Source organism: Puntigrus tetrazona, chromosome 16, assembly GCF_018831695.1.
Source record: "Puntigrus tetrazona isolate hp1 chromosome 16, ASM1883169v1, whole genome shotgun sequence".
Lineage (NCBI taxonomy): Eukaryota > Metazoa > Chordata > Actinopteri > Cypriniformes > Cyprinidae > Puntigrus > Puntigrus tetrazona.
In genome coordinates, this window is record NC_056714.1 from 27332945 (window position 1) to 27347944 (window position 15000).

The 15000-nt window shown below is 36.4% G+C and overlaps 1 protein-coding gene across 7 annotated transcripts in view; it reads left to right on the forward strand.

Annotated features, from left to right (window-relative positions):
- zgc:158766 (uncharacterized protein LOC100009641 homolog) overlaps positions 1-15000 on the forward strand; it is a 48907-nt gene that overhangs the window by 5771 nt on the left and 28136 nt on the right. For 6 of the 7 annotated variants that reach the window (XM_043260083.1, XM_043260077.1, XM_043260079.1 and 3 more), the window contains exons 2-6: positions 1593-1790; positions 4152-5313; positions 12870-12998; positions 13968-14091; positions 14182-14305. In XM_043260083.1, coding sequence (XP_043116018.1) covers positions 1593-1790; positions 4152-5313; positions 12870-12998; positions 13968-14091; positions 14182-14305 — 1737 coding nt within the window. The remainder of the gene's footprint in view (positions 1-1592; positions 1791-4151; positions 5314-12869; positions 12999-13967; positions 14092-14181; positions 14306-15000) is intronic. The other variant, XM_043260081.1, reaches the window with a different exon arrangement.

Consider the following 15000-nt stretch of genomic DNA (forward strand, 5'->3'; position numbering starts at 1 on the left):
TTTTTGACTCTTAAAGTGACGGCAGCCACTGACTTGCATTTTACGAATCACCAAGCGCCAAATCCCGCCTACATCTTGAATGGCCTGAGGAGGACAACTGTGCCTTTAAAGCAATAGTTAAAAATCCTCTTCTTTCAGATGAACACGGTTTCGAAAAATGCATCCTGGCTGGCGGACAGCAGCCATTATTTGGTCAAAACTAGCCTATCTACCTCCGAGGGGTTCTTGAAGCAGATCGATGGGGTTTTATAACAATATTTCTATTTTTTAAAAGAGCCACCTATGATTGCTTGGGGGTGAGTAAAATATGGCGTGCTTACAATTTTTTGGGGCGAACTGTTGCTTTACCCTAAAGCTGACCGGCTCGCTCAGGGGTCGATACTGTGATCCACATCCGGCTGGAAAGTCCTCTGCCGCACAGATATGATGTAGTTCTGTGTTAGGGACAGGATTTTCCATCCGCCTGTTATTGTCCAGTCGCTGACGCTACATTGACAGGTGCTTCCCGTCTCACCGGTGTCCCGTGACCTCCTGACATCCTGCTGTTTGTGTTTGTAACTGGGAACTGTGGGATTGAACTTGTGACCTTCAAACCGTCTCGCTGGCCGAACCAAAAACAACACGCGGCCATTGTTTACGCCGTGTTCGGTCAGCAGCCGTTCGATTCGGTCTGTAACCACGCCTAGCGATGCTCCGTGGGTCCCGCAGCCAATCAGCAACTCAATACAATTCAACTAAAAATTAATTTTTGTTATTTCTTTAGGGCTGAAATCATTGACAGTCACTTTATTTTCATTTTGGTTATCTTATTTGTTTTGTTAGGAAAAAGTGTAAAGGACTCAAAAAACGTGAATCATAACTATAGCAAAATTCTGCCTTTGCACTTCATACTATAGTAAAAATCCGTCATTTATCTTGATGAGTATCGATATCGACTGATATGAAGAAAAATTGTGATCATATCGCCTAGCCCTAATTAGGCTGCTAGAGTTAGTTCGCTTTCTGGCAATGAAAATAAGTAAATAATTAGTAAATAAGCATAAAATATTGTGGATTGGTGAAAATTTGGATTCATTGTGTAAATTGTTAATATACTTGCTCACGAAAAGACAATATGAAAATTTAGCATATTGCCCAAAATTTCTATCTGCTTTATATAAGTATTATATATTTATTATTATTATTATTATTATTATTAATAATTTTAAACATGCATGCAAATTTATTGTGCAAAATGTAAATAAATATTATAATATTTATAATTATAATATTATAATATTTATAATATTTATATATTATTATATTTATAATATATAAATATATATATATATATTTATACACAGAAAATAAATGTTTTCTTATTTGTTATTTTATTTGCATTATGTATAATACTTTTCGAATAAAATACATATAAACGAGTTTTTTGGCTGCTTTGACTATATGTGCTTTTTCCAGTCGATGCATGAATGAAAACGTTATTTAAAGCGCACCCGTCGTCCAGTAATTGCAATAATCTTTTAATTGCTTTTGTTATAAAACAAGCTTTCTAAAAGCTGCTCAAAGCTGACCCGTGACTGTGTGATGTGTTGCAGGACTCGGAGTCGCTGGACCGCTGCATTCAGAGCGTGCTATCGGCTCTGTTTCCTCCGTTCAGCGCCTCGGCGGCCACCGTCCTATGGCAGCTCTTCAGTGTAGTGGAGAGACAGTACCGAGGAGACGGCCTGCGCTGCTTCATCGACTTCCTGCTGCCCGCCAAAAGAATCCTGCAGACCATAAAACAGGAGTCCTGTGTGAGTACTCTCAGCATTTCACTGAAGCAGGGGACAATGTCTACTAATGCACCACATTTTTTAATTTGAGCAAATATGTAATATTATATAGATATAACATATATGATGTAAAATATGATTATTTATGATAAAACCACCTAGGGGAGCTTCACACTATATATATTTTATATATAAGTGCTATCAAATAAGTAACTGCGATTAATCACATTCAAAATACATTATTGTGTACTTAATATAAAATAAATACAGACACATGTAGTATATATTAAATATAATTAATATATATATATATATATATATATATACACATATATATATATATATATATATATATATATATATATATATATATATATATATATATATATATATATATATATATATACACACACATGTTTTTATATACAATACATATTTTATATAATTTAAAACATTAACTAAGATTAATAAATGGAGCTTTAGTATTTTATTTACATTTATTCATTTAGCAGATGCAAATAAAAACAAGTTCAGATAGAATTCAAGGTATAGTTCAAGCTAATATTTATTTGTTATTTATTTATTTATTTATTTATTTATGATATGCATGCAAATGTGTTGTGCATAAATGCAATTTTAAAATTTATTAATTTATTTGCATTATGCATAATTCATTTGCATGCCTATTATAATATAATATATAATTAATGTTTTTTGTTGCATTATGCATTTACATACAGATTCAAATCAATCAATAAATACATATTTGTATGTTTGTTTTTATATGTATTTCCATTATGTTCATGCTTGTTGAATGAAAACAAGCTATTTATTTATTTTAATAATTTGTGGGACCCGCAGGGTGATGCATCACGCAATCTTTAAACGGGATTTTGCGCATTAATGGCCCGGTAATGCATTTTACACAGGTTTGCTGAACACTCTTTTATTTCGCTGTTGAAACGCTGCAGCTAAACAAGTTCAAGCCGTTTGAATTCTCTCAGGGAGAAAGTTGGAGGAAGAAAGGGAGGAGGATGCTTCAGGCTGAAAGAGGGTTCAGCCCAAGCAGAGCGTGTTGTGAGCTCGCTGCCGAGAACTTGGCAAAGAGGATCAGGCTGAAATGAAAGAGCTGCTCAGCGAGGCTTTGTGTTTCTGCAGGTTGGCACTGTGTGAGCACATAGCTGAAACCTTACGCTCCTGTATTCAGCGCTACTGTTGTTAGCCTGAGACGAGGGCTCTCAGGGGCTTCATTTAACTCTGGCTTGATCTCTGAGGGAGTCTCAGCGTGCTGAAGCTTATGTGTTCCTGCTGCATCATCAGTATCATTATACCGTGGCATCAGGGAGTCACTAACAACAGCACTAAATTAACTGCTTTTTAATTTCATTTTGTATATAAGTAGCAAAGTTCTTTTTTGATGTACCATGATAAAATTTTTCAGACTGTACTGCCCCATGCAGACGTCTGTAGCTCTGTTAACTCACTAAAATGTTTATTTATTCATTCATTCATTCATTTGTTGAATTATTTGAGCCCCTGCAAAGAATCGTAATTTTTTTTTGCTTTTAATATTTTTATTTTAATCCTTATGTTTACAATGTCATTACATAAATTATACTGTTTTATCATTTTATTTGCTGATATTCTATTTATTGACATTTTATCTTTTTAAATCAGTGTTCATTTATTTCAATGAGGGGTTTTTCTAGTTTTTTAAACAAATTATTATTTAAACAAAGGATTTAGTAATTTTGTATTTGTCATTTTTAGTAGTTTTTGTTTATTTTTAAGGTCTGTATAGTTTTTTTATTATTTCCATTTCAGCTGTAATAAAATTTGGACATCAAGTTGAAATAACTGAAAATGATAAATGTGTAGTTTGTAGTTAATAGTGAATAAGTGTTACCTATTCTAAAGTGTTATGTTAGGCTTTTTATAGTTTATTTTATTCGTGTTGTGGAAAGTTACTTTTAAAAGTAATGTATTACAATATTGCGTTACTTGCTAAAAAAAGTAACTAATTAAGTAAGTTTTAAGTAAGTAAGTAATGATACTTAGTTACTTTTTATAGAAAGTTGTGACTTACTTAAGGTACTTTTTTTGTTACTTTTTAAATCTGGGTTGGGCTGGCTTGTTTGTTTGTTTGTTTTTTAACAATTTATTTTCAGTTAACAAAAATACCTAGTGACATTTTTTTGGTATGCATTTTACTTATAGATAAATATTTCAGCACACCACAATGTTCTAATTCATTGCATTTTTTGTATCTTGAAATCTGCTTCAAGACAGAAGTTAACGCATGATTGCAAACTGGAAATAACTACATATCGTTGCATGTACCTGTAGGAAAAGTGACAAAGTCATCTTTTGTATTTTCCACAGCTGCGATTCAAAGGCCTGTTGCTGTACCATGAGGGATGGCCGCTGTGTTTGCATGAAAAGGTGGTTCTGCAACTCGCCCCCTTGCATAAAGTACGTCTACGGCAGGGAGATTTCTACCTGCAGGTGGTACCCTTAGGCCGCAAAGCTGCCAAGCTGGTCATAAAATGCCTGTCAGGGAGCGGGCAAGCCATCACGGAGATCCCTGTGGCCGAGAGCATGTACGGAAACGTGTTCACGCCCGACTTCTTGCAGAATGTAGCGCGTGAACGCAACCTGCACCCTCTCCAGAACTGCCTCCTCAGCACTGGCGCCGTGGTTTATCGAACGCCCTGGAAGAACGTGGTCAATCCTTTGTTTGTGACCAACACCGCCGACGCAATCATGCAGGCGCGGAGCAACGGCGGGACCCTTCGGGGGCAACTCAGTACCTGCAGCACCCATGGATCCACTGGAACGCTCAGTTCAAGAGACTCCCTGGGTGCCGAGTCCACCGTGTCGGAACCAGTTTTCAGCCGCAGCCTCACAGACATGGGCATCAGCTCCCTGCACCCGGAGGACTCGCCCTTGCAAAAGAGTCCCAACTCCCTTCCCCAGACGCCCATCTTGGGCAGCCCGGATCAGGGATGCATCCGAAGCGGAATCAGCCACAAAATCCTCTCATTTAGTACGGACCTTAGCAATCCCGGCCTTCGCAAGCGGCATCCCAGAGACTCGGCTGCTTTTGAGTCGCGCCGGCTTTTCCGCAAGTCCTACATGGAGGCTTTGCAGAACCCTATGAACCTTGGCTCCAGCTCCGAATCAATACTTGAGGAAGGGATTGAGTCGGAGCCGGGAGCGCGTCGCGGCTCTGGCCCGAAAGAGCTAATCCCACGGAGAATCTGTGTTCGTGGGTGGCTGGGGGGAGATGAATCTTGCAACAATTCTCCTGGCATCCATACATCCAAGAGCGCCGAGCTCAGTCCGGGCGAGAGACGCTCCAAATCACTTGAACGTGCCAACAAGGCCTTGCAGGTTAAAGGCCACCGGGCTCGGTCATCTTCCGGTGGATCCGGTAGTGGCCTTCCCAGGAAACTTATGAATGGTTATGCATTTCGTTTTGGAAAATTGGACTTGGAGGCGGCCTTTCCCGGCACCGACAAACGGAGCAACAAAGAGAACTCAGGTAAAAACGTTTTCCAACTCTTTTGTAGTTTTGCCATACCAGCGCCAAGGTCATGGGTTTGATTCGGATGGAATGCATGAACTGATCAAATCTTCAATGCAACATAAGTCTCAGGGGTGTCCAATCCTGCTGCTAGAGGGCTGACGCTCCATTAACACTTACATGGAAGTTTCTAATGAGTCTTAAGACCTTGATTAGTTGATTCACGTGTGTTTAATTGGGGTTGGGGCTAAATTCTGCAAGACAGCGGCCCTCCAGGAACAAGTTTGGGCACTTTTGGTGTACATAAAGCAAAAGTAGAGCATCTCGTTTGGGATTCTTTTCCAACAAAAACAAGACCAGAACAACTTTCTCTTAATTAGTCATGGCACTAGCAACATCAAAATCAGAATCTAAATCGTTTGCCAATCCCAAGGAATGCATTAACTAATAAAATGCATACCTTCAATCCAATGTAAATCACTTTAGATAAAAGAGTCTGCCAAATGCATGAATGTAAATATCACCATATTGTACATCTGGGATGTCTAATCCAGCTCCAAATGGACAAAGTCCTGTAGAGTTTGACGCCAACCAGTTCAAGGACCTTGATTATTTGGTTCAGGTGTGTTTAATTCAGGTTCATTTAATGGCCCATCCAGGAACCATTTCAGACTCCCCTTCAGTACATAAAGAATGTGGGAGAGCAACTTGTTTAGGATTCTTTTCCGCCAAGAGTAAGACCAGAGCAAGCTTCCCTTATCAAATCATGTTGTCTGAGACCTCTTTTTCCAGAGTTGGTGCTAACAACAACAAGGTCATGGGCTTGAGTCCCAGGAAATGTAAAAGTAAAAAAATGCATACCTTTAATTCAGTAGCTTTGGATTAAAGAGTCTGTCAAATGCCAAGCTTATGTGCCAAGTGTCACCATGGGTGTCCAATACTGGACAATTCTAGTCATCAGGGGTGTCCAATACTTCTCCTGGAGTGCCAAAAGTTTAGTTTTAAAAGATTAATTGGTTCAGGTGTGTTGGAGTTAAACTCACCCTTTCTGTACATAAAGAACCTAACAAAGCATCTTGTTTAGGATTCTTTCCCACCAAATACAAGACCAAAACAAGCTTCCCTTAACGAATCATGGCACTAGCAATGTTGGGATCATGGGTTCAATTCCAAATATATGCATGAACTAAACATTGAATGCTATGTAAGTGCTTTGGATGAAAGCATTTGTCAAATGCATTAATGCAAATATCGTCAAACTGTCCAACAGAGGTGTCCAGTCTTGCTTATGGAGGGCCAACTCAACAAGAACAAGACTGAAACAAGCTACTCTTATCAAATTATAGCATTATTTATAGGAATTCATAAATTGTTGATTGGATGAAACGCTTACCATAGAGACTTTTATGCATTTGATCAGTTCATGCATTTCCTTGAAATAAGACCCATGACCTTGGTGTTGCTAACATCCTGCTCTGTTGAAATAATTAGCCTTGATTGCAACGTAAATAAAAGCTTCTAAGAAGTGCATAAACGTAAACCAGGCTACTGCACATCGGTGAGTCCACTCCTTCTCCTGGAGGGGTAGGATCTTGCAGAGACTAGCTCTAACACACTTGTGGATGTTTCTGTAGACCTTGATTAGTTGGTTCAGGTGGAATCACTTTTGATGTACAGTACAGTGACTTTTACATTTATGCATCTTTGCATTCAATTGCATTCAAGGTGCGCATTTGATAAGCTCACGCGCTCCCTGGGAATCAAACCCATGACCTTTGTGTTGCTAACATCATGGAGCTAAACTGTGCAGGACAGTGGCCATACAGGAAGAAGTTTGGACTCCCCTGCAGTGCATGAAGAATGCTGCGGTGTACTTTGTGTATGATGCTTTCCAACAAAGAACAAGAACAGAACAGGCTTTTCTTATCAAATCGTGTCACCCGGGGCCCTTTAAGAGCCAGTTCTGGCTCCAGATAGTTTTGATAGAGTGTGTAATTAGCACTTGCAGCAAATTCTAGGGCCGTCAACAAGCTTCGATTTTCGTAGGAGACAGCTTGTCATTCTTCTGGCATGATTTTATGGCTTGCGACCGGCTGCGTGTGAGGGCTAATAACGTGTGTGTTTTGGAATGCTTCGGCGGCCCTGCCCTGTTATAGATGGTGCTTGTCTTTCTGAAGTGTTTGCTGTACCCCAAAGGCACGATACTGCACTGAATGCATTGCCAGGGAGACTGTTTTATTTAGCTTTTCCTGCTATTGAGAGTTTCAAAGAAAGAGTGCTTTGCCCTCCATCTAGCGCTTCAGGCCAGGGGTGTGATTGGGGTCTATCCGCAGGAAATTCCAAACTGTCCGGCATTCTTAAGATTTTGGGTTACTTTATCACGTGAAAGGGTTGTATCACTAACACCATGTTCTCATTTATGAGCAAAGCCAGTCTTTTCATATTTATCCAGTTAGTTGATCCAGCTGTGTCAAGTGACATGAGATTTGGTCAGTCACTTTATTTTCACTTTCGTTGCAACCCACTCCAGTCGCAATGAAATTATGCACAACATAGCTGGATATATATAAAAAAAAAAAAAAAAAAGAAGAAATTTGTCTTTAAATTCAATAAATTTTTTTCTATTTTTTTAATTAATTGAATATGTATTCAATATGCTTTATAATTCTGGTGATACGAAGAAAAATATAGTTATAGTTATAATAATAATATAAATATAAATAATATTAATATAAATAATAATTAAATATGTATTCATCATCCTGCAAAAAATCCTAATTTTTGTTATTTATATGTATATATATAATGATTATAATTATGTAATATATACTATTGTTTTTATTATTTGAATCTGTATTCATATATGAAAAATTTTATTTATTTATTTATTTATTTATTTGTTTTAGAATTTTCACATTTTTGTTGTGGTTATTGTATTTTAAGATTGTAAAAAAACTTTTTAATAAATAATAATTTTTAAATGTTTGTATATATATATATATATATATATATATATATATATATATATATATATATATATATATATATATATTTAGTTTTAATACTAAATCTTAAATTATTTAATTTGAAATAATGAGTTATTTAGTTTTAATAATTATAATAAGAATTATTATTATCTCAATTGACCAATATGCTACTCTCTAAATGGCTAATTATCCCCTGAATAATCAGATTTAATGATATAACAATCTCTAACTACTTTGCACTGAGAACAAAAATATGACCTGTCACAGCAAGCCTGGTTAGGAAGTGGTGTTGGGTGAATTCATTCTCTATGGCTCTCATTTTACTTTCGTTCTCTATGTAACACACACACACACACACACACAGAGTGGTTTAGGTAAATTCCCATCTGGGATTGTGCAGAGTCCCTCTGTTCCCTGGCTTTCTTTCCCACACATGAAAATCAGAGCCATTGAGTCTGGGCAGGAGGCCAGAGCGGATCCGGTGACCCACCTGAGGGAGGATCTTACCTGCCCCACTCCCAGCGCTCTTCAGCTCTCATCCAGATGGTTTGCCTCCATCATAATGGGCAGCTTTGTGTCCGGTCGGGCCGGCGAGGATGCTGAAGAGAGGCTTAGAGAGTAAAGCCCATCTCCACGTAATATCTGTCCTCTTACAAAGCCCGAGCGCAGCAGGGGTCAGGCACACTTTGTTCAGCAAACAAATGCCAATGACTTTGAGGCTGGATCAGATTACGGCTGATGTGGTTTTCCTGGCCTTTGTGATCGCATTAGGTCCCTTGTGATTTGAACTGGTTCCCATGATACCTCAGAGCTCGGCCTCGCTCTCAGAGACGTATGCAAAGTCAAGCAAATGTTGTCGGGTTGATTTCTGGACAGCGCTGGTTGAGTGTCTACGAGCAGCGGCACCTTTCCCAGTAACTACCCGTGTTTTCACTCAGATATTTTGTTTAAATGAACTGATTCAGAAAGGTCAATTTGTTCTATTGAATGGGTTCGTTCAGATAGTTTGTTTAAATGAACTGATTCAGAAAGGTTTATTTGTTTTTCTTTTGAATCGGTTCACTCAGATATTTTGTTTAAATGAACTGATTCAGAAAGGTTTATTTGTTTTTTTTTTATCAGTTCACTCAGATAGTTTGTTTAAATGAACTGATCCAGAAAGGTCCATTTGTTCTATTGAATCGGTTCGTTCAGATAGTTTGTTTAAATGAACTGATTCAGAAAGTTCCATTTGTTCTACTGAATCAGTTCACTCAGATATTTTGTTTAAATAACTGATTCAGAAAGGTTTATTTGTTTTTCTTTTGAATCAGTTCACTCAGATATTTTGTTTAAATGAACTGATTCAGAAAGGTCAATTTGTTCTACCGAATCAGTTCATTCAGATAGTTTGTTTAAATGAACTGATTCAGAAAGGTCCATTTGTTCTACTGAATCAGTTCACTCAGATATTTTGTTTAAATAACTGATTCAGAAAGGTTTATTTGTTTTTCTTTTGAATCAGTTCACTCAGATATTTTGTTTAAATAACTGATTCAGAAAGGTCAATTTATTCTATTGAATCGGTTCGTTCAGATAGTTTGTTTAAATGAACTGATTCAGAAAGGTTTATTTGTTCTATTGAATCAGTTCATTTAGATTGTTTGTTTGCTACATTTTTATAGTGTTGGAAAACCCATATGAATTCAGTTGAATTGATTTGATTCAGATGATTTATCTAAATTAACTGATTTTATTTGCAGTGTTTTGGAAATCCGAATCATTCCAGTGAACAAGTTGAGATGATTTGTCTAAATGAACTGATTCAAAAAAGTGTATTTGTTCTGTTGATTCAGTTAATCCAGATGATTTGTGTAAATGAATTCAAAAAAAGCCTATTTGCAAGATTTTTATAGCATTTGAGATCCATTTTTATTTTAGTGAATTAATTAATTCAGATTATTTATCTAAACGAACTGATTCCTGAACAAAGTCTATTTGCAATGGAAATTCTGAATCATTCCAGTGAATCAGTTCATACAGATGATTCGCGTTATTCAGAAATAAAAAGCATGTTTGCTAAATTTTATTTATTTATTGTAGTTTTTTAAATTGTAGTTTTTCAAATTGAAGCAGAGATCAGTTCGTTCAGAAGTTAGTTGGTTGTAGTTTTATGAAGGGCTTCAGTGTTCACTTTCAGCTTCCTCTGCTTGTTGAGGAAGTGCATCACAGAGTCACACAGGAAATGATGTCATGGCAAAGACAATAGCGGTTTGAAGTCTGAAACATTGACTACACTGTTTATTTGTAAATGCGTAAGATCTGCTCATAAATGCTGAAATTACACTAATATTTTTGCACGTCACTGAATAATCTGAAGGTTTCAGGACGAGCGCTGGATTAGTTTTTTCAGCACATAGGACTTCTTCATGGAAGATAACAGATCAGTATTTTATTTTATTATTCAGTAAATCAAGAGAAAAAAATAAAAGTAAAAAGTATCATTTTTTAACCGTTTGAGTGAATTAAATCGTCCAAATTCATATAAATCAATTTATTAATTATTGTAGCTTGCTATTAAATTAAAGACTGGTGTTTATTATGCTTTCATCTGAGTTAAATGAAATCTAAGTATATATATATATATATATATATATATATATATATATATATATATATATATATATATATATATTATATATATTTTTTTTATTTTTGTTTTTAATTAAGTAAATCAGGTGAATTATGCAAGCAGATTTTTATTTATTTTATTTTATTGTTCAGTGAATAATTTTATGTGATTGATGCAAAAAATCAGTTTAATTGCATTTTATTTTAATGTATTTTATTTATTTTATTTTTTTGGTTGGTATTCAGATGTTCTCGCTCGGTGCCATATAATGTTTATAAATCTTAACACGGTGTAACACTCGGTCTGTTTTGTTTCGATTAGAATTTTTAGTCTAACTCTAATACGTGTAGAGTCGGTCTCCCGGGAGGAGGAGAACGAGGAGAACCAGTCGTGTTGTATTGTTTGGGTTGCTGGGTTTGGAAAGAAACGGCCCGAGGGTCTGGATTCAGGAGAAAGTTGACAAGCATCTGCTTCAGCTGCTTCAGCATTCCTCAAAGTAGAGCCTGAGGACCCAGAAACTCAGCTGTGTGTGTGTGTGTGTGTGTGTGTGTGTGTGTGTGTGTGTGTGTGTGTGTGTGTGTGTGTGTGTGTGTGTGTGTGTGTGTGTGTGTGTGTGTGTGTGTGTGTGTGTGTGTGTGTGTGTGTGTGTGTGTGTGTGTGTGTGTGTGTGTGTGTGTGTGAGTGTGTGTGTGTGTGTGTGTGTGTGTGAGTGTGAGTGTGTGTGTGTGTGTGTGTGTGTGTGTGTGTGTGTGTGTGTGTGTGTGTGTGTGTGTGTGTGTGTGTGTGTGTGTGTGTGTGTGTGTGTGTGTGTGTGTGTGTGTGTGTGTGTGTGTGTGTGTGTGTGTGTGTGTGTGTGTGTGTGTGTGTGTGTGTGTGTGTGTGTGTGTGTGTGTGTGTGCGTGCCTCACACACCTGGTCTGTCGTGACTCACGGTGTAGATTGTCGTCACACCTGATCCCAGTCTGGAGCACCGTCTGGAGTCTGTTTATGAGAGACGTTCGTGTTAGTTCGATCAGAAATACAGCAAAAATTGTTAAATAGTATTACAAACTAGAAGAACCGCTTTTAATGTGAATATCTGTTGAACTGTAATTTATTTCTATGTCGCGCTGCTGAATTTTCAGCGTCAAAAGCGTTACTGGTCCACAGCTTAGTGTAGTTCAGTGCAGATTCAGGCGTGTTTGATTTTATAGTCAAATAAACCTGTTGTTTGCATCTCTGCCCTTTAAATGCTTGCTTTATTTGTTTGAAACACATGAAATCCTGTAAATACTCCATTATTTGCATGAAAGCACCTGACAAACACATTTACTTGTGATTTTGAAATAATTCTGTAGTTCAGATTTTACTATTAAAGCAATTCTGAACACAGTCACTGAGAAACTATGACTAACTCAGATGTGCTAATGTTCAGAGTTAATCATGCATGCATGTGTGTGTGTGTGTGTGTGTGTTTGTGTGCATGTGTGTGTGTCTGTGTCTGTCTGTGTGTGTGTGTGTGTGTGTCTGTGTGTGTGTGTGTGTGTGTGTCTGTGTGTGCTGTGTGTGTCTGTGTGTCTGTGTGTGTGTAAATGTCTGTGTGTGTGTGTGTGTGTGTGTGTGTGTGTGTGTGTGTGTGTCTGTGTGTGTGTGTGTGTGTGTACTCTGTGTGTGTGTCTCTGTGTGTGTGTCTGTCTGTGTGTGTGTCTGTGTGTGTGTGTGTGTGTGTGTGTGTGTGTGTGTCTGTGTGTGTGTCTCTGTGTCTGTGTGTGTGTCTGTGTGTGTGTCTGTGTGTGTGTGTGTGTGTGTGTGTGTCTGTCTGTGTGTGTGTGTGTGTGTGTGTGTGTGTGTGTGTGTGTGTGTGTGTGTGTGTGTGTGTGTGTGTGTGTGTGTGTGTGTGTGTGTGTGTGTGTGTGTCTGTCTGTGTGTGTGTCTCTGTGTGTGTGTGTGTCTCTGTGTGTCTCTGTGTGTGTGTGTGTGTGTGTGTGTGTGTTCAGGTGTCTCCGAGGACGGGGAGGAGTGTGTTCAGTGCTCAGCGCCCCCTGCTGTCTGTTCCTCATCTCTCTCGTCTCTCATCACTGAGGTCAACCAGGATCTGCTGACCTCTGGCGCTCTCACGCTCCCCGGTGCGTTAGTATTGTCATTTTCCTGTCAAATAAAATAATAATAAAAATTATTATTACATTATTATTTTTGCATATACTTTGTATTTTTGTATATATTTTGTATATACTGTGAAATATTACAATAGCAATATTTAACTTTTTTAATATGTTTTATTAAAAATATCTATATTTAGTTATTATAATTAATAATCATAATTAGAATTATTATATTATGTTATATAAAATGATATAAAATGTTTTAGAATTTTTTCATGAATAATTTTTGACATTTTATAATTTCTTATTAATTATGATTTTTTTATTGTATACTGTTATTGTAGTGATAATTGTTATATTTAATGTAATTGATATTCTTATAAATTTTTTATGTAGTAATTATAATAATCATTAATAACAAGAATTAGTATTATGTGATATTAATTATTATTAGTTATTATTGTTATGAATAATAATAATTGTTAGTATTTGTAGTATTTGTTATTATTATTATTATTATTATATTATTTATTAATTAGTGCTTTATATATATATATATATATATATATATATATTTTTTTTTTTTTTTTTCAAAAATATAAACGTTGCATATTTTAGTTAATTATATACATAATAAATCCACACATTCACATATATTACATGAGCCAAATCTATTTATTTTGATTGCAATTAATTTGACAGCACTAATAATATTGCCATATCCTCTTTTTTTAATAAAAATAAAATAAACAACTACATTGCATGGCAAAAAATTTTACATTTTCATTTTCTGCCAAAAATCATTAGGATATTAGGTCAAGATATTTAGTCAATTTCTTACCGTACATATATCATTTTTGATCGGTATGCATCGCTAAGGGCTTCTTTTGGACAACTTTAAAGGTGATGTTCTCAATATTTAGATAAAATATTGTCCCGTGCTAACACACCATGCATCAATAGAGAGCTGATGTGTTGTTGATCTGGACGCAGGGAACCAGGACCGCGGCGGCAGGGCTGTTCTTCAGGTGATCAGCAGGAATCAGGTCTGGACGGATGCTCTCTTCAGCTCAGAGCAGGTCTGCCAGCTTCTGTGTTATTTCTGCGGGAGGCTGAGGTGAGAAACACGGTCTGCGGCGCTCTGTCAGCGAGCGAGGGCCCTCTCTGAGCGTGTGTGTGTGTGTGTGTGTGTGTGTGTGTTTTTCAGGAGAGAGAAGCGAGGTCTGGGTGTGACGGTTCTCGTGGACGCTCGCGGTCAGCCCGTCTCCTCGGTGCTCTTCAGCGCTCTGTCTGAGCTTCAGGTGAGGAGCTTCACCATGCCATACAAGAAGGTCAGAAGTCTGAATGGGTCCATAAAGAGCCGTAAAGGTGTTTTTTGACGGTGGAACCAAATAAGGTTCTTCCGTGGCATCTCTGGGAGAAAAGAGTGTGTTTTAAGGAAACACCCTTTTGTTGTGAGGGTAAATCAGTTCGACTTGTTTGCAAATAATATATTGTTGAGTCAAAAATCAGACAAATCGTTTTTTTTACAATTCAAAAAAATATATATATGTTTTTCATTGTGCGTTCTAATTAATCTAAAATTTAAATAATTATTAATTATTAATTTAATTAATAATTAAAACTTGATTGAAAAAAAATATATATATATATACACACAATTAAATAAATTAAATTAAATTAAAAAACTTAAATTAATAAATATATATACATGTATATATAAATACAATTAAATAAATAAATTTAATTAAATCAATAAATACAATAATAAAAAAGATTTAGATTTTAATTATGCACACATTGACTGTTATTCATCAGACTAATATGTTAAAAACACAAAACTGAAAAATGCTCCTCGGCTAATTTTTTCCAATTCAAAATAAAGACTTTTACCAAAAAGTTGGGTGCTTTTCCACTGTCCTATGGCCTTTGGAGTCATTTTTGTGATTTTAGTAATATTTAAATGTATATATTTAATTTACTATATTTAAGCTTTTCTTTTTCTTATAATAAGTTAAAAAAACAT